The sequence below is a fragment of the Papaver somniferum genome, chromosome 2, assembly GCF_003573695.1.
Source record: "Papaver somniferum cultivar HN1 chromosome 2, ASM357369v1, whole genome shotgun sequence".
NCBI classification, from domain to species: domain Eukaryota; kingdom Viridiplantae; phylum Streptophyta; class Magnoliopsida; order Ranunculales; family Papaveraceae; genus Papaver; species Papaver somniferum.
In genome coordinates, this window is record NC_039359.1 from 201,584,298 (window position 1) to 201,610,310 (window position 26,013).

At 35.9% G+C, this 26,013-nt stretch overlaps 1 protein-coding gene across 1 annotated transcript in view; it reads left to right on the forward strand.

Moving 5' to 3' along the window:
* The window catches only part of LOC113352586, a 69,523-nt gene extending 44,360 nt beyond the window's left edge, over window positions 1-25,163 (forward strand). Inside the window, exon 7 of the mRNA XM_026596394.1 lies at window positions 24,226-25,163. Coding sequence (XP_026452179.1) covers window positions 24,226-25,163 — 938 coding nt within the window. The remainder of the gene's footprint in view (window positions 1-24,225) is intronic.
* The last annotated feature ends 850 nt before the right edge of the window (window positions 25,164-26,013 follow it).

Sequence of the window (26,013 nt, forward strand, 5' to 3'; positions counted from 1 at the left end):
TTACAAGGAATAATAATGTGTTAAGATTGTTGGAGTCTTGCAACAATAGAAGAAACGTCAGATGTATCAAACAATAAATATAAAGAACCGTATCAAACAACTCTACCACGAACAAATTGATGAGGGAAGGATCACAGGTTCAACAAGCTGTCCTTAACACATTAGTTCGCGGGTATACTCTAAAGTAATGTTAAACCCCAACGTGCGAAGATGTGTCCAGGATAAGACTGCCCGATATAACTTGTATTAGCACAATACAAGTTACCCACTCTTAAACTCAGCAACGTGGATGGAAGTAAAACGCCGCACGAAAATAAAAGCAAGAAGATGAAGAAAAGTAGACCTAGAGATGGTCGCTGCTTGTGTGTTTTGAAAAAAGATTTTCGAGTTGTATTTATAGGAAAATGAACTTGCAAATCAAGTTAGATTTAGGTTTTCTCTTGTAAAACGAGTTTTGTTTCTTGTAAAACAATTAAACACAAAAAAAGAATTTTTTCCATAAATAAAACTCTTAAATAAATTATTTATCAAGTTAAAAACTTGCAAAAAATAATTTCAAGTAGACATGGACTTGGTGCTTGGTACACGCGCATGGGCATGGGTCGAAACATGTATTTTTCGCAGAAGACACGTTCTTATCTTTGGAGCACAACAACTCTTCCACTTGAATCTTCTTCCCTAATTCAACCATGTTGATCTCGCCAGTTTCATGTCTTAGCTTTTTCTTTTACTCAGACCAGGAAGTTGGTAACTTCTCAATTACCGCAGATACTTGAAAGGTATTATCAATGACCATACCTTCAGCAAGAATCTCATTAATAATCTGTTGAAATTCGAGGAATTGATCAACAACAGGCTTATCATTCGTCATCTTGAAGTCCATAAACTTCGCCACCAGGAATTTCTTGCTCCCTGCAGTCTCCGCTTGATAATTTACTTTTAACGCAGTCCACAAATCATAAGCATTGAAAAAAAATTAGCATTGTAAAAATCATACAGCGTATCTTCCAAACCATTCATGATATGATTTTTCGCCATAAAATTACACCGCTTGTTATACTCGATCACCTCCTCAGTTAAAGATTCAGCATTCATTAATTCATCATGTGGAACAAGTACATAATCCAGTTCATGATGGCTTAGATAAAACAATATCTTGGATTGCCATCTCTTGAAATCCTTTCCATTAAACTTTTGTGGTCTTTCAACGTCGTTCTTTCCCATTGTTACAAGGAATAATAATGTGTTAAGATTGTTGGAGTCTTGCAACAATAGAAGAAACGTCAGATGTATCAAACAATAAATATAAAGAACCGTATCAAACAACTCTACCACGAACAAATTGATGAGGGCAGAATCACAGGTTCAACAAGCTGTCCTTAGCACATTAGTTCGAGGGTATACTCTAAAGTAATGTTAAACCCCAACGTGCTAAGATGTGGCCAGGATAAGACTGCCCGATATAACTTGTATTAGCACAATATAAGTTACCCACTCTTAAACTCAGCAACGGGGATGGAAGTAAACGCTGCACAAAAATAAAAGCAAGAAGATGAAGAAAAGTAGACCTGGAGATGGTCACTGCTTGTATGTTTTGAAAAAAGATTTTCGAGTTGTATTTATAGGAAAATTAACTTGCAAATCAAGTTAGGTTTAGGTTTTCTCTTATAAAACGAGTTTTGTTTCTTGTAAAACAATTAAACACAAAAAAAGAATTTTTTCCATAAATAAAACTCTTAAATAAATTATTTATCAAGTTAAAAACTTGCAAAAAATAATTTCATGTAGACACGGATTTGGTGCTTGGTACACGCGCATGGGCATGGGTCGAAACATGTATTTTTCGCAGAAGACACGTTCTTATCTTTGGAGCACAGCAACTCTTCCACCTGAATCTTCTTCCCTAATTCAACCATGTTGATCTCGCCAGTTTCATGTCTTAGCTTTTTCTTGTACTCAGACCAGGAAGTTGGTAACTTCTCAATTACCGCAGATACTTGAAAGGTATTATCAATGACCATACCTTCAGCAAGAATCTCATTAATAATCTGTTGAAATTCGAGGAATTGATCAACAACAGGCTTATCATTCGTCATCTTGAAGTCCATAAACTTCGCCACCAGGAATTTCTTGCTCCCTGCAGTCTCCGCTTGATAATTTACTTTTAACGCAGTCCACAAATCATAAGCATTGAAAAAAAATTAGCATTGTAAAAATCATAAAGCGTATCTTCCAAACCATTCATGATATGATTTTTCGCCATAAAATTACACCGCTTGTTATACTCGATCACCTCCTCAGTTAAAGATTCAGCATTCATTAATTCATCATGTGGAACAAGTACATAATCCAGTTCATGATGGCTTAGATAAAACAATATCTTGGATTGCCATCTCTTGAAATCCTTTCCATTAAACTTTTGTGGTCTTTCAACGTCGTTCTTTCCCATTGTTACAAGGAATAATAATGTGTTAAGATTGTTGGAGTCTTGCAACAATAGAAGAAACGTCAGATGTATCAAACAATAAATATAAAGAACCGTATCAAACAACTCTACCACGAACAAATTGATGAGGGCAGAATCACAGGTTCAACAAGCTGTCCTTAACATATTAGATCGCGGGTATACTCTAAAGTAATGGTAAAACCCAACGTGCGAAGAAGTGTCCAGGATAAGACTGCCCGATATAACTTGTATTAGCACAATACAAGTTACCCACTCTTAAACTCAGCAATGGGGATGGAAGTAAAACGCCGCACGAAAATAAAAGCAAGAAGATGAAGAAAAGTAGACCTAGAGATGGTCGCTGCTTGTGTGTTTTGAAAAAAGATTTTCGAGTTGTATTTATAGGAAAATTAACTTGCAAATTAAGTTAGGTTTAGGTTTTCTCTTATAAAACGAGTTTTGTTTCTTGTAAAACAATTAAACACAAAAAAAAGAATTTTTTCCATAAATAAAACTCTTAAATAAATTATTTATCAAGTTAAAAACTTGCAAAAAATAATTTCAATTAGACATGGACTTGGTGCTTGGTACACGCGCATGGGCATGGGTCGAAACATGTATTTTTCGCAGAAGACACGTTCTTATCTTTGGAGCACAACAACTCTTCCACTTGAATCTTCTTCCCTAATTCAACCATGTTGATCTCGCCAGTTTCATGTCTTAGCTTTTTCTTTTACTCAGACCAGGAAGTTGGTAACTTCTCAATTACCGCAGATACTTGAAACGTCTCATCAATGACCATACCTTCAGCAAGAATCTCATTAATAATCTGTTGAAATTCGAGGAATTGATCAACAACGGGCTTATCATTTGTCATATTGAAGTCCATAAACTTCGCCACCAGAAATTTCTTGCTCCCTGCAGTCTCCGCTTGATACTTTGCTTTAACGCAGTCGACAAATCATAAGCACTGAAATTTTCTTTAGCATTGTAAAAATCATACATCGTATCTTCCAAACCATTCATGATATGATTTTTCGCCAGAAAATTACACCGCTTGTTATACTCGATCACCTCCTCAGTTAAAGCTTTAGCATTCATTAATTCATCATGTGGAACAAGTACATAATCCAGTTCATGATGGCTTAGATAAAACAACATCTTGGATTGCCATCTCTTGAAATCCTTTCCAATAAACTTCTGTGGTCTTTCAACATCGTTCTTTCCCATTGTTACAAGGAATAATAATGTGTTAAGATTTTTGGAGTCTTGCAACAATAGAAGCAACGTCAGATGTATCAAACAATAAATATAAAGAACCGTATCAAACAACTCTACCACGAACAAATTGATGATGGCAGAATCACAGGTTCAACAAGCTGTCCTTAACACATTAGTTCGCGGGTATACTCTAAAGTAATGCTAAACCCCAACATGCGAAGATGTGTCCAGGATAAGACTACCCGATATAACTTGTATTAGCACAATACAAGTTACCCACTCTTAAACTCAGCAACGGGGATGGAAGTAAAACGCCGCACGAAAATAAAATAAAGAAGATGAAGAAAAGTAGACCTAGAGATGGTCGTTGCTTGTGTGTTTTGAAAAAAGATTTTCGAGTTGTATTTATAGAAAAATTAACTTGCAAATCAAGTTAGGTTTAGGTTTTCTCTTATAAAACGAGTTTTGTTTCTTGTAAAACAATTAAACACAAAAAAAATAATTTTTTCCATAAATAAAACTCTTAAATAAATTATTTATCAAGTTAAAAACTTGCAAAAAATAATTTCAAGTAGACATGGACTTGGTGCTTGGTACACGCGCATGGGCATGGGTCGAAACATGTATTTTTCGCAGAAGACACGTTCTTATCTTTGGAGCACAGCAACTCTTCCACTTGAATCTTCTTCCCTAATTCAACCATGTTGATCTCGCCAGTTTCATGTCTTAGCTTTTTCTTGTACTCAGACCAGGAAGTAGGTAACTTCTCAATTACCGCAGATACTTGAAATGTCTCATCAATGACCATACCTTCATCAAGAATCTCATTAATAATCTGTTGAAATTCGAGGAATTGATCAACAACAGGCTTATCATTCGTCATCTTGAAGTCCATTAAATTCGCCACCAGAAATTTCTTGCTCCCTGCAGTGTCCGCTTGATACTTTGCTTCTAACGCAGTCCACAAATCATAAGCACTGAAATTTTCTTTAGCATTGTAAAAATCATACGGCGTATCTTCCAAACCATTCATGATATGATTTTCCTCCAGAAAATTACACCGCTTGTTATACTCGATCACCTCCTCAGATAAAGCTTCAGCATTCATTAATTCATCATGTGGAACAAGTACATAATCCAGTTCATGATGGCTTACATAAAACAACATCTTGGATTGCCATCTCTTGAAATCCTTTCCATTAAACTTCTGTGGTCTTTCAACGTCGTTCTTTCCCATTGTTACAAGGAATAATAATGTGTTAAGATTGTTGGAGTCTTGCAACAATAGAAGAAACGTCATATGTATCAAACAATAAATATAAAGAACCGTATCAAACAACTTTACCACGAACAAATTGATGAGGGAAGAATCACAGGTTCAACAAGCTGTCCTTAACACATTAGTTCGCGGGTATACTCTAAAGTAATGTTAAACCCCAACGTGCGAAGATGTGTCCAGGATAAGACTTCCCGATATAACTTGTATTAGCACAATACAAGTTACCCACTCTTAAACTCAGCAACGGGGATTGAAGTAAAACGCCGCACGAAAATAAAAGCAAGAAGATGAAGAAAAGTAGACCTAGAGATGGTCGCTGCTTGTGTGTTTTGAAAAAAGATTTTCGAGTTGTATTTATAGGAAAATTAACTTGCAAATCAACTTAGGTTTAGGTTTTCTCTTATAAAACGAGTTTTGTTTCTTGTAAAACAATTAAACACAAAAAAAGAATTTTTTCCAATAATAAAACTCTTAAATAAATTATTTATCAAGTTAAAAATTTGCAAAAAATAATTTCATGTAGACACGGACTTGGTGCTTGGTACACACGCATGGGCATGGGTCGAAACATGTATTTTTCGCAGAAGACACGTTCTTATCTTTGGAGCACAGCAACTCTTCCACTTGAATCTTCTTCCCTAATTCAACCATGTTGATCTCTCCAGTTTCATGTCTTAGCTTTTTCTTGTACTCATACCAGGAAGTTGGTAACTTCTCAATTACCGCAGATACTTGAAACGTCTCATCAATGACCATACCTTCAGCAAAAATCTCATTAATAATCTGTTGAAATTCGAGGAATTGATCAACAACAGGCTTATCATTCGTCATCTTGAAGTCAATAAACTTCGCCACCAGAATTTTCTTGCTCCCTGCAGTCTCCTCTTGATACTTTGCTTCTAACGCAGTCCACAAATCATAAGCACTGAAATTTTCTTTAGCATTGTAAAAATCATACATCGTATCTTCCAAACCATTCATGATATGATTTTTCGCCAGAAAATTACACCGCTTGTTATACTCGATCACCTCCTCAGTTAAAGCTTTAGCATTCATTAATTCATCATGTGGAACAAGTACATAATCCAGTTCATGATGGCTTAGATAAAACAACATCTTGGATTGCCATCTCTTGAAATCCTTTCCAATAAACTTCTGTGGTCTTTCAACATCGTTCTTTCCCATTGTTACAAGGAATAATAATGTGTTAAGATTGTTGGAGTCTTGCAACAATAGAAGCAACGTCATATGTATCAAACAATAAATATAAAGAACCGTATCAAACAACTCTACCACGAACAAATTGATGAGGGCAGAATCACAGGTTCAACAAGCTGTCCTTAACACATTAGTTCGCGGGTATACTCTAAAGTAATGCTAAAACCCAACGTGCGAAGATGTGTCCAGGATAAGACTGTCCGATATAACTTGTATTAGCACAATACAAGTTCCCACTCTTAAACTCAGCAACGGGGATGGAAATAAAACGCCGCACGAAAATAAAAGTAAGTAGATGAAGAAAAGTAGACCTAGAGATGGTCGCTACTTGTATATTTTGAAAAAAAAATTCGAGTTGTATTTATAGGAAAATTAACTTGCAAATCAAGTTAGGTTTAGGTTTTCTCTTATAAAACGAGTTTTGTTTCTTGTAAAACAATTAAACACAAAAAAATAATTTTTTTTCCAATAATAAAACTCTTAAATAAATTAGTTATCAAGTTAAAAACTTGCAAAAAATAATTTCAAGTAGACACGGACTTGGTGCTTGGTACACGCGCTTGGGCATGGGTCGAAACATGTATTTTTCGCAGAAGACACATTCTTATCTTTGGAGCACAGCAACTCTTCCACTTGAATCTTCTTCCCTAATTCAACCATGTTGATCTCGCCAGTTTCATGTCTTAGCTTTTTCTTGTACTCAGACCAGGAAGTTGGTAACTTCTCAATTACCGCAGATACTTGAAACGTCTCATCAATGACCATACCTTCAGCAAGAATCTCATTAATAATCTGTTGAAATTCGAGGAATTGATCAACAACAGGCTTATCATTCGTCATCTTGAAGTCCATAAACATCGCCACCAGAAATTTCTTGCACCCTGCAGTCTCCGCTTGATACTTTGCTTCTAATGCAGTCCACAAATCATAAGCACTGAAATTTTCTTTAGCATTGTAAAAATCATACATCGTATCTTCCAAACCATTCATGATATGATTTTTCGCCAGAAAATTACACCGCTTGTTATACTCGATCACCTCCTCAGTTAAAGCTTTAGCATTCATTAATTCATCATGTGGAACAAGTACATAATCCAGTTCATGATGGCTTAGATAAAACAACATCTTGGATTGCCATCTCTTGAAATCCTTTCCAATAAACTTCTGTGGTCTTTCAACATCGTTCTTTCCCATTGTTACAAGGAATAATAATGTGTTAAGATTTTTGGAGTCTTGCAACAATAGAAGCAACGTCAGATGTATCAAACAATAAATATAAAGAACCGTATCAAACAACTCTACCACGAACAAATTGATGATGGCAGAATCACAGGTTCAACAAGCTGTCCTTAACACATTAGTTCGCGGGTATACTCTAAAGTAATGCTAAACCCCAACATGCGAAGATGTGTCCAGGATAAGACTACCCGATATAACTTGTATTAGCACAATACAAGTTACCCACTCTTAAACTCAGCAACGGGGATGGAAGTAAAACGCCGCACGAAAATAAAATAAAGAAGATGAAGAAAAGTAGACCTAGAGATGGTCGTTGCTTGTGTGTTTTGAAAAAAGATTTTCGAGTTGTATTTATAGAAAAATTAACTTGCAAATCAAGTTAGGTTTAGGTTTTCTCTTATAAAACGAGTTTTGTTTCTTGTAAAACAATTAAACACAAAAAAAATAATTTTTTCCATAAATAAAACTCTTAAATAAATTATTTATCAAGTTAAAAACTTGCAAAAAATAATTTCAAGTAGACATGGACTTGGTGCTTGGTACACGCGCATGGGCATGGGTCGAAACATGTATTTTTCGCAGAAGACACGTTCTTATCTTTGGAGCACAGCAACTCTTCCACTTGAATCTTCTTCCCTAATTCAACCATGTTGATCTCGCCAGTTTCATGTCTTAGCTTTTTCTTGTACTCAGACCAGGAAGTAGGTAACTTCTCAATTACCGCAGATACTTGAAATGTCTCATCAATGACCATACCTTCATCAAGAATCTCATTAATAATCTGTTGAAATTCGAGGAATTGATCAACAACAGGCTTATCATTCGTCATCTTGAAGTCCATTAAATTCGCCACCAGAAATTTCTTGCTCCCTGCAGTGTCCGCTTGATACTTTGCTTCTAACGCAGTCCACAAATCATAAGCACTGAAATTTTCTTTAGCATTGTAAAAATCATACGGCGTATCTTCCAAACCATTCATGATATGATTTTCCTCCAGAAAATTACACCGCTTGTTATACTCGATCACCTCCTCAGATAAAGCTTCAGCATTCATTAATTCATCATGTGGAACAAGTACATAATCCAGTTCATGATGGCTTACATAAAACAACATCTTGGATTGCCATCTCTTGAAATCCTTTCCATTAAACTTCTGTGGTCTTTCAACGTCGTTCTTTCCCATTGTTACAAGGAATAATAATGTGTTAAGATTGTTGGAGTCTTGCAACAATAGAAGAAACGTCATATGTATCAAACAATAAATATAAAGAACCGTATCAAACAACTTTACCACGAACAAATTGATGAGGGAAGAATCACAGGTTCAACAAGCTGTCCTTAACACATTAGTTCGCGGGTATACTCTAAAGTAATGTTAAACCCCAACGTGCGAAGATGTGTCCAGGATAAGACTTCCCGATATAACTTGTATTAGCACAATACAAGTTACCCACTCTTAAACTCAGCAACGGGGATTGAAGTAAAACGCCGCACGAAAATAAAAGCAAGAAGATGAAGAAAAGTAGACCTAGAGATGGTCGCTGCTTGTGTGTTTTGAAAAAAGATTTTCGAGTTGTATTTATAGGAAAATTAACTTGCAAATCAACTTAGGTTTAGGTTTTCTCTTATAAAACGAGTTTTGTTTCTTGTAAAACAATTAAACACAAAAAAAGAATTTTTTCCAATAATAAAACTCTTAAATAAATTATTTATCAAGTTAAAAATTTGCAAAAAATAATTTCATGTAGACACGGACTTGGTGCTTGGTACACACGCATGGGCATGGGTCGAAACATGTATTTTTCGCAGAAGACACGTTCTTATCTTTGGAGCACAGCAACTCTTCCACTTGAATCTTCTTCCCTAATTCAACCATGTTGATCTCGCAAGTTTCATGTCTTAGCTTTTTCTTGTACTCATACCAGGAAGTTGGTAACTTCTCAATTACCGGAGATACTTGAAACGTCTCATCAATGACCATACCTTCAGCAAAAATCTCATTAATAATCTGTTGAAATTCGAGGAATTGATCAACAACAGGCTTATCATTCGTCATCTTGAAGTCAATAAACTTCGCCACCAGAATTTTCTTGCTCCCTGCAGTCTCCTCTTGATACTTTGCTTCTAACGCAGTCCACAAATCATAAGCACTGAAATTTTCTTTAGCATTGTAAAAATCATACATCGTATCTTCCAAACCATTCATGATATGATTTTTCGCCAGAAAATTACACCGCTTGTTATACTCGATCACCTCCTCAGTTAAAGCTTTAGCATTCATTAATTCATCATGTGGAACAAGTACATAATCCAGTTCATGATGGCTTAGATAAAACAACATCTTGGATTGCCATCTCTTGAAATCCTTTCCAATAAACTTCTGTGGTCTTTCAACATCGTTCTTTCCCATTGTTACAAGGTATAATAATGTGTTAAGATTTTTGGAGTCTTGCAACAATAGAAGCAACGTCAGATGTATCAAACAATAAATATAAAGAACCGTATCAAACAACTCTACCACGAACAAATTGATGATGGCAGAATCACAGGTTCAACAAGCTGTCCTTAACACATTAGTTCGCGGGTATACTCTAAAGTAATGCTAAACCCCAACGTGCGAAGATGTGTCCAGGATAAGACTGCCCGATATAACTTGTATTAGCACAATACAAGTTCCCACTCTTAAACTCAGCAACGGGGATGGAAATAAAACGCCGCACGAAAATAAAAGCAAGTAGATGAAGAAAAGTAGACCTAGAGATGGTCGCTACTTGTATATTTTGAAAAAAAAATTCGAGTTGTATTTATAGGAAAATTAACTTGCAAATCAAGTTAGGTTTAGGTTTTCTCTTATAAAACGAGTTTTGTTTCTTGTAAAACAATTAAACACAAAAAAATAATTTTTTTTCCAATAATAAAACTCTTAAATAAATTAGTTATCAAGTTAAAAACTTGCAAAAAATAATTTCAAGTAGACACGGACTTGGTGCTTGGTACACGCGCTTGGGCATGGGTCGAAACATGTATTTTTCACAGAAGACACATTCTTATCTTTGGAGCACAGTAACTCTTCCACTTGAATCTTCCTCCCTAATTCAACCATGTTGATCTCGCTAGTTTCATGTCTTAGCTTTTTCTTGTACTCAGACCAGGAAGTTGGTAACTTCTCAATTACCGCAGATACTTGAAACGTCTCATCAATGACCATACCTTCAGCAAAAATCTCATTAATAATCTGTTGAAATTCGAGGAATTGATCAACAACAGGCTTATCATTCGTCATCTTGAAGTCAATAAACTTCGCCACCAGAATTTTCTTGCTCCCTGCAGTCTCCTCTTGATACTTTGCTTCTAACGCAGTCCACAAATCATAAGCACTGAAATTTTCTTTAGCATTGTAAAAATCATACATCGTATCTTCCAAACCATTCATGATATGATTTTTCGCCAAAAAATTACACCGCTTGTTATACTCGATCACCTCCTCAGTTAAAGATTCAACATTCATTAATTCATCATGTGGAACAAGTACATAATCCAGTTCATGATGGCTTAGGTAAAACAACATCTTGGATTTCCATCTCTTGAAATCCTTTCCATTAAACATCTGTGGTCTTTCAACGTCGTTCTTTCCCATTTTTACAAGGAATAATAATGTGTTAAGATTGTTGGAGTCTTGCAACAATAGAAGAAACGTCAGATGTATCAAACAATAAATATAAAGAACCGTATCAAACAACTCTACCACGAACAAATTGATGAGGGCAGAATAACAGGTTCAACAAGTTGTCCTTAACACATTAGTTCGCGGGTATACTCTAAAGTAATGCTAAACCCCAACGTGCGAAGATGTGTCCAGGATAAGACTGCCCGATATAACTTGTATTAACACAATACAAGTTACCTACTCTTAAACTCAGCAACGGGGATGGAAGTAAAACGCCGCACGAAAATAAAAGCAAGAAAATGAAGAAAAGTAGACCTAGAGATGGTCGCTGCTTGTTTGTTTTGAAAAAAGATTTTCGAGTTGTATTTATAGGAAAATTAACTTGCAAATCAAGTTAGGTTTAGGTTTTCTCTTATAAAACGAGTTTTGTTTCTTGTAAAACAATTAAACACAAAAAAAGAATTTTTTCCAATAATAAAACTCTTAAATAAATTATTTATCAAGTTAAAAATTTGCAAAAAATAATTTCATGTAGACACGGACTTGGTGCTTGGTACACACGCATGGGCATGGGTCGAAACATGTATTTTTCGCAGAAGACACGTTCTTATCTTTGGAGCACAGCAACTCTTCCACTTGAATCTTCTTCCCTAATTCAACCATGTTGATCTCGCAAGTTTCATGTCTTAGCTTTTTCTTGTACTCATACCAGGAAGTTGGTAACTTCTCAATTACCGCAGATACTTGAAACGTCTCATCAATGACCATACCTTCAGCAAAAATCTCATTAATAATCTGTTGAAATTCGAGGAATTGATCAACAACAGGCTTATCATTCGTCATCTTGAAGTCAATAAACTTCGCCACCAGAATTTTCTTGCTCCCTGCAGTCTCCTCTTGATACTTTGCTTCTAACGTAGTCCACAAATCATAAGCACTGAAATTTTCTTTAGCATTGTAAAAATCATACATCGTATCTTCCAAACCATTCATGATATGATTTTTCGCCAGAAAATTACACCGCTTGTTATACTCGATCACCTCCTCAGTTAAAGCTTTAGCATTCATTAATTCATCATGTGGAACAAGTACATAATCCAGTTCATGATGGCTTAGATAAAACAACATCTTGGATTGCCATCTCTTGAAATCCTTTCCAATAAACTTCTGTGGTCTTTCAACATCGTTCTTTCCCATTGTTACAAGGAATAATAATGTGTTAAGATTGTTGGAGTCTTGCAACAATAGAAGCAACGTCATATGTATCAAACAATAATATAAAGAACCGTATCAAACAACTCTCCACGAACAAATTGGATGAGGGCAGATCACAGGTTCAACAAGCTGTCCTTAACACATTAGTTCGCGGGTATACTCTAAAGTAATGCTAAACCCCAACGTGCGAAGATGTGTCCAGGATAAGACTGCCCGATATAACTTGTATTAGCACAATACAAGTTACCCACTCTTAAACTCAGCAACGGGGATGGAAGTAAAACGCCGCACGAAAATAAAAGCAAGAGATGAAGAAAAGTAGACCTAGAGATGGTCGCTACTTGTATTTTTGAAAAAAATTTTCGAGTTGTATTTATAGGAAAATTAACTTGCAAATCAAGTTAGGTTTAGGTTTTCTCTTATAAAACGAGTTTTGTTTCTTGTAAAACAATTAAACACAAAAAAATTTTTTCCAATAATAAAACTCTTAAATAAATTATTATCAAGTTAAAAACTTGCAAAAAATAATTTCAAGTAGACACGGACTTGGTGCTTGGTACACGCGCTGGGCATGGGTCGAAACATGTATTTTTCGCAGAAGACACGTTCTTATCTTTGGAGCACAAACTCTTCCACTTGAATCTTCTTCCCTAATTCAACCATGTTGATCTCGCCAGTTTCATGTCTTAGCTTTTTCTTGTACTCAGACCAGGAAGTTGGTAACTTCTCAATTACCGCAGATACTTGAAACGTCTCATCAATGACCATACCTTCAGCAAAATCTCATTAATAATCTGTTGAAATTCGAGGAATTGATCAACAACAGGCTTATCATTCGTCATCTTGAAGTCATAAACTTCGCCACCAGAATTTCTTGCTCCCTGCAGTCTCCGCTTGATACTTTGCTTCTAACGCAGTCCACAAATCATAAGCACTGAAATTTTCTTTAGCATTGTAAAAATCATACATCGTATCTTCCAAACCATTCATGATATGATTTTTCGCCAGAAAATTACACCGCTTGTTATACTCGATCACCTCCTCAGTTAAAGCTTAGCATTCATTAATTCATCATGTGGAACAAGTACATAATCCAGTTCATGATGGCTTAGATAAAACAACATCTTGGATTGCCATCTCTTGAAATCCTTTCCATTAAACTTCTGTGGTCTTTCAACATCGTTCTTTCCCATTGTTACAAGGAATAATAATGTGTTAAGATTTTGGAGTCTTGCAACAATAGAAGAAACGTCAGATGTATCAAACAATAAATATAAAGAACCGTATCAAACAACTCTACCACGAACAAATTGATGAGGCAGAATCACAGGTTCAACAAGCTGTCCTTAACATTAGTTCGCGGGTATACTCTAAAGTAATGCTAAACCCCAACGTGCGAAGATGTGTCCAGGATAAGACTGCCCGATATAACTTGTATTAGCACAATACAAGTTCCCACTCTTAAACTCAGCAACGGGGATGGAAATAAAACGCCGCACGAAAATAAAAGCAAGAGATGAAGAAAAGTAGACCTAGAGATGGTCGCTGCTTGTGTTTTTGAAAAAAATTTTCGAGTTGTATTTATAGGAAAATTAACTTGCAAATCAAGTTAGGTTTAGGTTTTCTCTTATAAAACGAGTTTTGTTTCTTGTAAAACAATTAAACACAAAAAAAGAATTTTTTTCCATAATAAAACTCTTAAATAAATTATTTATCAAGTTAAAAATTTGCAAAAAATAATTTCATGTAGACACGGACTTGGTGCTTGGTACACACGCATGGGCATGGGTCGAAACATGTATTTTTCGCAGAAGACACGTTCTTATCTTTGGAGCACAGCAACTCTTCCACTTGAATCTTCTTCCCTAATTCAACCATGTTGATCTCGCAAGTTTCATGTCTTAGCTTTTTCTTGTACTCATACCAGGAAGTTGGTAACTTCTCAATTACCGCAGATACTTGAAACGTCTCATCAATGACCATACCTTCAGCAAAAATCTCATTAATAATCTGTTGAAATTCGAGGAATTGATCAACAACAGGCTTATCATTCGTCATCTTGAAGTCAATAAACTTCGCCACCAGAATTTTCTTGCTCCCTGCAGTCTCCTCTTGATACTTTGCTTCTAACGTAGTCCACAAATCATAAGCACTGAAATTTTCTTTAGCATTGTAAAAATCATACATCGTATCTTCCAAACCATTCATGATATGATTTTTCGCCAGAAAATTACACCGCTTGTTATACTCGATCACCTCCTCAGTTAAAGCTTTAGCATTCATTAATTCATCATGTGGAACAAGTACATAATCCAGTTCATGATGGCTTAGATAAAACAACATCTTGGATTGCCATCTCTTGAAATCCTTTCCAATAAACTTCTGTGGTCTTTCAACATCGTTCTTTCCCATTGTTACAAGGAATAATAATGTGTTAAGATTTTTGGAGTCTTGCAACAATAGAAGCAACGTCAGATGTATCAAACAATAAATATAAAGAACCGTATCAAACAACTCTACCACGAACAAATTGATGATGGCAGAATCACAGGTTCAACAAGCTGTCCTTAACACATTAGTTCGCGGGTATACTCTAAAGTAATGCTAAACCCCAACGTGCGAAGATGTGTCCAGGATAAGACTGCCCGATATAACTTGTATTAGCACAATACAAGTTCCCACTCTTAAACTCAGCAACGGGGATGGAAATAAAACGCCGCACGAAAATAAAAGCAAGTAGATGAAGAAAAGTAGACCTAGAGATGGTCGCTACTTGTATATTTTGAAAAAAAAAATTTGAGTTGTATTTATAGGAAAATTAACTTGCAAATCAAGTTAGGTTTAGGTTTTCTCTTATAAAACGAGTTTTGTTTCTTGTAAAACAATTAAACACAAAAAAAGAATTTTTTTCCAATAATAAGACTCTTAAATAAATTAGTTATCAAGTTAAAAACTTGCAAAAAATAATTTCAAGTAGACACGGACTTGGTGCTTGGTACACGCGCTTGGGCATGGATCGAAACATGTATTTTTCGCAGAAGACACATTCTTATCTTTGGAGCACAGCAACTCTTCCACTTGAATCTTCTTCCCTAATTCAACCATGTTGATCTCGCCAGTTTCATGTCTTAGCTTTTTCTTGTACTCAGACCAGGAAGTTGGTAACTTCTCAATTACCGCAAATACTTGAAACGTCTCATCAATGACCATACCTTCAGCAAGAATCTCATTAATAATATGTTGAAATTCGAGGAATTGATCAACAACAGGCTTATCATTCTTCATCTTGAAGTCAATAAACTTCGCCACCAGAAATTTCTTGCTCCCTGCAGTCTCCGCTTGATACTTTGCTTCTAACGCAGTCCACAAATCATAAGCACTGAAATTTTCTTTAGCATTGTAAAACTCATACGGCGTATCTTCCAAACCATTCATGATATGAGTTTTCGCCAGAAAATTACACCGCTTGTTATACTCGATCACCTCCTCAGTTAAAGCTTCAACATTCATTAATTCATCATGTGGAACAAGTACATAATCTAGTTCATGATGGCTTAGATAAAACAACATCTTGGATTGCCATCTCTTGAAATCCTTTCCATTAAACATTTGTGGTCTTTCAACGTCGTTCTTCCCATTGTTACAAGGAATAATAATGTGTTAAGATTGTTGGAATCTTGCAACAATAGAAGAAACGTCAGATGTATCAAACAATAAATATAAAGAACCGTATCAAACAACTCTACCACGAACAAATTGATGAGGGCAGAATCACAGGTTCAACAAGCTGTCCTTAACAAATTAGTTCGCGGGTATACTCTAAAGTAATGCTAAACCCCAACGTGCGAAGATGTGTCCAGGATAAGACTGCCCGATATAACTTGTATTAGCACAATACAAGTTACCCACTCTTAAACTCAGCAACGGGGATGGAAGTAAAACACCACACGAAAATAAAAGAAAAAAGATGAAGAAAAGTAGACCTAGAGATGGTCGCTGCTTGTGTGTTTTGAAAAAAGATTTTCGAGTTGTATTTATAGGAAAATTAACTTGCAAATCAAGTTAGGTTTAAGTTTTCTCTTATAAAACGAGTTTTGTTTCTTGTAAAACAATTAAACAGAAAAAAATAATTTTTTCCATAAATAAAACTCTTAAATAAATTATTTATCAAGTTACAAACTTGCAAAAAATAATTTCAAGTAGACACGGACTTGGTGCTTGGTACACGCGCATGGGCATGGGTCGAAACATGTATTTTTCGCAGAAGACACGTTCTTTTCTTTGGAGCACAGCAACTCTTCCACTTGAATCTTCTTCCCTAATTCAACCATGTTGATCTCGCCAGTTTCATGTCTTAGCTTTTTCTTGTACTCAGACCAGGAAGTTGGTAACTTTTCAATTACCGCAGATACTTGAAACGTCTCATCAATGACAATACCTTCAGCAAGAATCTCATTAATAATCTATTGAAATTCGAGGAATTGATCAACAACAGGCTTATCATTCGTCATCTTGAAGTCCATAAACTTCGCCACCAGAAATTTCTTGCTCCCTGCAGTCTCCGCTTGATACTTTGCTTCTAACGCTGTCCACAAATCATAAGCACTGAAATTTTCTTTAGCATTGTAAAAATCATACATCGTATCTTCCAAACCATTCATGATATGATTTTTCGCCAGAAAATTACACCGCTTGTTATACTCGATCACCTCCTCAGTTAAAGCTTCATCATTCATTAATTAATCATGTGGAACAAGTACATAATCCAGTTCATGATGGCTTAGGTAAAACAACATCTTGGATTGCCATCTCTTGAAATCCTTTCCATTAAACTTCTGTGGTCTTTCAACGTCGTTCTTTCCCATTGTTACAAGGAATAATAATGTGTTAAGATTGTTGGAGTCTTGCAATAATAGAAGAAACGTCAGATGTATCAAACAATAAATATAAAGAACCGTATCAAAAAACTTTACCACGAACAAATTGATGAGGGCAGAATCACAGGTTCAACAAGTTGTCCTTAACACATTAGTTCGCGGGTATACTCTAAAGTAATGCTAAACCCCAACGTGCGAAGATGTGTCCAGGATAAGACTGCCCGATATAACTTGTATTAGCACAATACAAGTTACCCACTCTTAAACTCAGCAACGGGGATGGAAGTAAAACGCCGCACGAAAATAAAAGCAAGAAAATGAATAAAAGTAGACCTAGAGATGGTCGCTGCTTGTGTGTTTTGAAAAAAGATTTTCGAGTTGTATTTATAGGAAAATTAACTTGCAAATCAAGTTAGGTTTAGGTTTTCTCTTATAAAACAAGTTTTGTTTCTTGTAAAACAATTAAACAGAAAAAAAGAATTTTTTTCCATAAATAAAACTCTTAAATAAATTATTTATCAAGTTAAAAACTTGCAAAAAATAATTTCAAGTAGACACGGACTTGGTGCTTGGTACACACGCATGGGCATGGGTCGAAACATGTATTTTTCGCTGAAGACACGTTCTTATCTTTGGAGCACAGCAACTCTTCCACTTGAATCTTCTTCCCTAATTCAACCATGTTGATCTCGCAAGTTTCATGTCTTAGCTTTTTCTTGTACTCATACCAGGAAGTTGGTAACTTCTCAATTACCGGAGATACTTGAAACGTCTCATCAATGACCATACCTTCAGCAAAAATCTCATTAATAATCTGTTGAAATTCGAGGAATTGATCAACAACAGGCTTATCATTCGTCATCTTGAAGTCAATAAACTTCGCCACCAGAATTTTCTTGCTCCCTGCAGTCTCCTCTTGATACTTTGCTTCTAACGCAGTCCACAAATCATAAGCACTGAAATTTTCTTTAGCATTGTAAAAATCATACATCGTATCTTCCAAACCATTCATGATATGATTTTTCGCCAGAAAATTACACCGCTTGTTATACTCGATCACCTCCTCAGTTAAAGCTTTAGCATTCATTAATTCATCATGTGGAACAAGTACATAATCCAGTTCATGATGGCTTAGATAAAACAACATCTTGGATTGCCATCTCTTGAAATCCTTTCCAATAAACTTCTGTGGTCTTTCAACATCGTTCTTTCCCATTGTTACAAGGTATAATAATGTGTTAAGATTTTTGGAGTCTTGCAACAATAGAAGCAACGTCAGATGTATCAAACAATAAATATAAAGAACCGTATCAAACAACTCTACCACGAACAAATTGATGATGGCAGAATCACAGGTTCAACAAGCTGTCCTTAACACATTAGTTCGCGGGTATACTCTAAAGTAATGCTAAACCCCAACGTGCGAAGATGTGTCCAGGATAAGACTGCCCGATATAACTTGTATTAGCACAATACAAGTTCCCACTCTTAAACTCAGCAACGGGGATGGAAATAAAACGCCGCACGAAAATAAAAGCAAGTAGATGAAGAAAAGTAGACCTAGAGATGGTCGCTACTTGTATATTTTGAAAAAAAAATTCGAGTTGTATTTATAGGAAAATTAACTTGCAAATCAAATTAGGTTTAGGTTTTCTCTTATAAAACGAGTTTTGTTTCTTGTAAAACAATTAAACACAAAAAAAGAATTTTTTTCCAATAATAAGACTCTTAAATAAATTAGTTATCAAGTTAAAAACTTGCAAAAAATAATTTCAAGTAGACACGGACTTGGTGCTTGGTACACGCGCTTGGGCATGGATCGAAACATGTATTTTTCGCAGAAGACACATTCTTATCTTTGGAGCACAGCAACTCTTCCACTTGAATCTTCTTCCCTAATTCAACCATGTTGATCTCGCCAGTTTCATGTCTTAGCTTTTTCTTGTACTCAGACCAGGAAGTTGGTAACTTCTCAATTACCGCAAATACTTGAAACGTCTCATCAATGACCATACCTTCAGCAAGAATCTCATTAATAATATGTTGAAATTCGAGGAATTGATCAACAACAGGCTTATCATTCTTCATCTTGAAGTCCATAAACTTCGCCACCAGAAATTTCTTGCTCCCTGCAGTCTCCGCTTGATACTTTGCTTCTAACGCAGTCCACAAATCATAAGCACTGAAATTTTCTTTAGCATTGTAAAACTCATACGGCGTATCTTCCAAACCATTCATGATATGAGTTTTCGCCAGAAAATTACACCGCTTGTTATACTCGATCACCTCCTCAGTTAAAGCTTCAACATTCATTAATTCATCATGTGGAACAAGTACATAATCTAGTTCATGATGGCTTAGATAAAACAACATCTTGGATTGCCATCTCTTGAAATCCTTTCCATTAAACATTTGTGGTCTTTCAACGTCGTTCTTCCCATTGTTACAAGGAATAATAATGTGTTAAGATTGTTGGAATCTTGCAACAATAGAAGAAACGTCAGATGTATCAAACAATAAATATAAAGAACCGTATCAAACAACTCTACCACGAACAAATTGATGAGGGCAGAATCACAGGTTCAACAAGCTGTCCTTAACAAATTAGTTCGCGGGTATACTCTAAAGTAATGCTAAACCCCAACGTGCGAAGATGTGTCCAGGATAAGACTGCCCGATATAACTTGTATTAGCACAATACAAGTTACCCACTCTTAAACTCAGCAACGGGGATGGAAGTAAAACACCGCACGAAAATAAAAGAAAAAAGATGAAGAAAAGTAGACCTAGAGATGGTCGCTGCTTGTGTGTTTTGAAAAAAGATTTTCGAGTTGTATTTATAGGAAAATTAACTTGCAAATCAAGTTAGGTTTAAGTTTTCTCTTATAAAACGAGTTTTGTTTCTTGTAAAACAATTAAACAGAAAAAAATAATTTTTTCCATAAATAAAACTCTTAAATAAATTATTTATCAAGTTACAAACTTGCAAAAAATAATTTCAAGTAGACACGGACTTGGTGCTTGGTACACGCGCATGGGCATGGGTCGAAACATGTATTTTTCGCAGAAGACACGTTCTTTTCTTTGGAGCACAGCAACTCTTCCACTTGAATCTTCTTCCCTAATTCAACCATGTTGATCTCGCCAGTTTCATGTCTTAGCTTTTTCTTGTACTCAGACCAGGAAGTTGGTAACTTTTCAATTACCGCAGATACTTGAAACGTCTCATCAATGACAATACCTTCAGCAAGAATCTCATTAATAATCTATTGAAATTCGAGGAATTGATCAACAACAGGCTTATCATTCGTCATCTTGAAGTCCATAAACTTCGCCACCAGAAATTTCTTGCTCCCTGCAGTCTCCGCTTGATACTTTGCTTCTAACGCTGTCCACAAATCATAAGCACTGAAATTTTCTTTAGCATTGTAAAAATCATACATCGTATCTTCCAAACCATTCATGATATGATTTTTCGCCAGAAAATTACACCGCTTGTTATACTCGATCACCTCCTCAGTTAAAGCTTCATCATTCATTAATTAATCATGTGGAACAAGTACATAATCCAGTTCATGATGGCTTAGGTAAAACAACATCTTGGATTGCCATCTCTTGAAATCCTTTCCATTAAACTTCTGTGGTCTTTCAACGTCGTTCTTTCCCATTGTTACAAGGAATAATAATGTGTTAAGATTGTTGGAGTCTTGCAATAATAGAAGAAACGTCAGATGTATCAAACAATAAATATAAAGAACCGTATCAAAAAACTTTACCACGAACAAATTGATGAGGGCAGAATCACAGGTTCAACAAGTTGTCCTTAACACATTAGTTCGCGGGTATACTCTAAAGTAATGCTAAACCCCAACGTGCGAAGATGTGTCCAGGATAAGACTGCCCGATATAACTTGTATTAGCACAATACAAGTTACCCACTCTTAAACTCAGCAACGGGGATGGAAGTAAAACGCCGCACGAAAATAAAAGCAAGAAAATGAATAAAAGTAGACCTAGAGATGGTCGCTGCTTGTGTGTTTTGAAAAAAGATTTTCGAGTTGTATTTATAGGAAAATTAACTTGCAAATCAAGTTAGGTTTAGGTTTTCTCTTATAAAACAAGTTTTGTTTCTTGTAAAACAATTAAACAGAAAAAAAGAATTTTTTCCATAAATAAAACTCTTAAATAAATTATTTATCAAGTTAAAAACTTGCAAAAAATAATTTCAAGTAGACACGGACTTGGTGCTTGGTACACACGCATGGGCATGGGTCGAAACATGTATTTTTCGCTGAAGACACGTTCTTATCTTTGGAGCACAGCAACTCTTCCACTTGAATCTTCTTCCCTAATTCAACCATGTTGATCTCGCAAGTTTCATGTCTTAGCTTTTTCTTGTACTCATACCAGGAAGTTGGTAACTTCTCAATTACCGGAGATACTTGAAACGTCTCATCAATGACCATACCTTCAGCAAAAATCTCATTAATAATCTGTTGAAATTCGAGGAATTGATCAACAACAGGCTTATCATTCGTCATCTTGAAGTCAATAAACTTCGCCACCAGAATTTTCTTGCTCCCTGCAGTCTCCTCTTGATACTTTGCTTCTAACGCAGTCCACAAATCATAAGCACTGAAATTTTCTTTAGCATTGTAAAAATCATACATCGTATCTTCCAAACCATTCATGATATGATTTTTCGCCAGAAAATTACACCGCTTGTTATACTCGATCACCTCCTCAGTTAAAGCTTTAGCATTCATTAATTCATCATGTGGAACAAGTACATAATCCAGTTCATGATGGCTTAGATAAAACAACATCTTGGATTGCCATCTCTTGAAATCCTTTCCAATAAACTTCTGTGGTCTTTCAACGTCGTTCTTTCCCATTGTTACAAGGAATAATAATGTGTTAAGATTTTGGAGTCTTGCAACAATAGAAGCAACGTCAGATGTATCAAACAATAAATATAAAGAACCGTATCAAACAACTCTACCACGAACAAATTGATGAGGCAGAATCACAGGTTCAACAAGCTGTCCTTAACACATTAGTTCGCGGGTATACTCTAAAGTAATGCTAAACCCCAACGTGCGAAGATGTGTCCAGGATAGACTGCCCGATATAACTTGTATTAGCACAATACAAGTTCCCACTCTTAAACTCAGCAACGGGGATGGAAGTAAAAACGCCGCACGAAAATAAAAGCAAGAGGAAAATGAAGTAACCTAGAGATGGTCGCTGCTTGTGTGTTTTTGAAAAAAGATTTTCGAGTTGTATTTATAGGAAATTAACTTGCAAATCAAGTTAGGTTTAGGTTTTCTCTTATAAAACAGTTTTTTTCTGTAAAACAATTAAACAGAAAAAAAGATTTTTTCCATAAATATAAACTCTTAAATAAATTATTTATCAAGTTAAAAACTTGCAAAAAATAATTTCAAGTAGACACGGACTTGGTGCTTGGTCACCGCGGGCATGGGTCGAAACATGTATTTTTCGCAGAAGACACGTTCTTATCTTTGGAGCACAGCAACTCTTCCACTTGAATCTTCTTCCCTAATTCAACCATGTTGATCTCGCCAGTTTCATGTCTTAGCTTTTTCTTGTACTCAGACCAGAAGTTGGTAACTTCTCAATTACCGCAGATACTGAAACGTCTCATCAATGACCATACCTTCAGCAAGAATCTCATTAATAATCTGTTGAAATTCGAGGAATTGATCAACAACAGGCTTATCATTCGTCATCTTGAAGTCAATAAACTTCGCCACCAGAAATTCTTGCTCCCTGCAGTCTCCTTGATACTTTGCTTCTAACGCAGTCCACAAATCATAAGCACTGAAATTTTCTTTAGCATTGTAAAAATCATACATCGTATCTTCCAAACCATTCATGATATGATTTTTCGCCGAAAATTACACCGCTTGTTATACTCGATCACCTCCTCAGTTAAAGCTTTAGCATTCATTAATTCATCATGTGGAACAAGTACATAATCCAGTTCATGATGGCTTAGATAAAACAACATCTTGGATTGCCATCTCTTGAAATCCTTTCCAATAAAACTTGTGGTCTTTCAACATCGTTTTTCCCATTGTTACAAGGAATATAATGTGTTAAGATTTTTGGAGTCTTGCAACAATAGAAGCAACGTCAGATGTATCAAACAATAAATATAAAGAACCGTATCAACAACTCTACCACGAACAAATTGATGATGGCAGATCACAGGTTCAACAAGCTGTCCTTAACACATTAGTTCGCGGGTATACTCTAAAGTAATGCTAATCCCCAACGTGCGAAGATGTGTCCAGGATAAGACTGCCCGATATAACTTGTATTAGCACAATACAAGTTCCCACTCTTAAACTCAGCAACGGGGATAGAAGTAAAACGCCGCACGAAAATAAAAGCAAGTAGATGAAGAAAAGTAGACCTAGAAATGGTCGCTGCTTGTGTATTTTGAAAAATGATTTTCGAGTTGTATTTATAGGAAAATTAACTTGCAAATCAACTTAGGTTTAGGTTTTCTCTTATAAAACGAGTTTTGTTTCTTGTAAAACAATTAAACACAAAAAAAAGAATTTTTTCCAATAATAAAACTCTTAAATAAATTATTTATCAAGTTAAAAACTTGCAAAAAAAAATTTCAAGTAGACACGTTCTTGGTGCTTGGTACACGCGCATGGGCATGGGTCGAAACATGTATTTTTCGCAGAAGACACGTTCTTATCTTTGGAGCACAGCAACTCTTCCACTCGAATCTTCTTCCCTAATTCAACCATGTTGATCTCGCCAGTTTCATGTCTTAGCTTTTTCTTGTACTCAGACCAGGAAGTTGGTAACTTCTCAATTACCGCAGATACTTGAAACGTCTCATCAGTGACAATACCTTCAGCAAGAATCTCATTAATAATCTATTGAAATTCGAGGAATTGATCAACAACAGGCTTATCATTCGTCATCTTGAATTCCATAAACTTCGCCACCAGAAATTTCTTGCTCCCTGCAGTCTCCGCTTGATACTTTGATTCTGTCGCGGATGTGCTGACTAAAGTTGTGTCAGATCCTAGACTTATAGAGCTCGAGGATGAACCTGGTAAAGCCAACATAGGTAGTCAAGAAAATGACTGTGATAACAAGAAGATGAAACTTGAGAAAGGTGGTAGTTCTGATCATAAACGGAGCATTTATCTTCAACCGCAACTACCGAAGAGCAATTCAGATCTCATGAAGTTTACAGTTGTAGATACTAGTATGGGAGATGGAGAAGATCCGTTCCTAGTTAGAGAGTTAAGAAGTTTGCCTGTTCAAACTACTGAAACATCCTTCCATGAAAGTCTTTCAAGTCACAGTGAAAATGGTTTTAAAGAGTTGGCACATGAAAAAGGTGTAGTTGACATGTCATTGAACTGTACAAGAGATACTAGTACTTGCCGGAGGAAGAATCCTAGCCAACCAAACTGTTTGTCTCCTGTCATCAAACGCCGGAGGTTAACTGCTTGTTGCGAAGCTAAGGCAATCTGCAGCAAAGACAGTTCCTCTAGAACTCGTGGTATGAGAGAGGAGGAGGATCCCCATTTATATTTAGGCTCATCTGATTCAAGTGACAACATGGTGTCTGAAGTAACGCAATCCCAAGAGAAAGTATATTCTAGTTCTTCGGGTAAAGGCAGTCCAGATGAGAACTTCTTTGGTAAATATATCTCTCAAAAAGAAAAATATCCACCTCGGTTGTCTATTGACCTGAACCTTCCACATGTTCTGTCAAATGTTGAAACAGACCAGCCATTCTTCAAAGAAGTTGAGATCAGTCAATCTGATCCAAGTTTTGAGCACCCACCTTCCCCTGCTAGTAGTGAGTTGACTGGTACCGAGCAACAACTACCTGGTTTGGTTTCTCGGAGGCAGGGCACAAGAAAACGACCACTAACAGCCAAAGCTTTAGAAGCTTTAGCTTGTGGGTTCTTAACCACAAAAAGAAAACCGAGATAATCTGTGAAGTCCCAAGGTGGAAATGTTGCTCGAGAAAAGTGGTTGTTGTAAGGAATTCATTTAAAAAAAGTGTGGTTGTGTCGCTGCAAGAGGATTGAAGTCTTTAAGTAGAAGATGTCGGACGGACAATTCAGCAGTTAAAACAGCACATCATAAGCAGTTTTGAGCTACTATGGTATTCATAAAGATGAAGAGTCTTGTCTGCAGTAATCTGTTGTAGGTAGGATGATGTGAGATCTTGCAGAAGGCATTTACGGCCGTTCTCTTCGAGGTCCAGAATAGCAGGAACATCTTCTTTACGTTTGCTTAAAATCAATTGAACCTGTTTGGACCCTGGAATAAGGTTTTGGTTGGTATTCTGTTTTTTGCTAACACAGATTACTGATTTCTCCAGCTGAAGTCTAACAATGTACATATTAAATTCGCATTTCAGTTTACGGACCTGCCATTTTGACTCAAATGAGCACAGTGACTGAAGCCGTGAAGTTTACCAAGGGCTAAATTTTCAAACAAACGGTGCACGGACAGGGAACACGTTCAAGACAAGGTTACGGGACGAACCAAATCTCAAAAATCAGGCATACGGACACGTTAAATATAGATATAAATACATATGATATGATGCATTTATTGAATATAAAACAACCATTTAACAACGCATAATAAAGTTGTAAAAATCATACTAATAGACTTGGGAAGAAAAACTCTCAAAAAGAGTGAAAAATACATCCGTAGAAAAACATAAATTGGTAAGAAAGACGCGATATTTTAAATTAGTTGAAAATTACATTTGATGTTTTTCATTTTCTAAACCAAAAAAAAATAAAAATGTATCAGCCACTGTAACGAT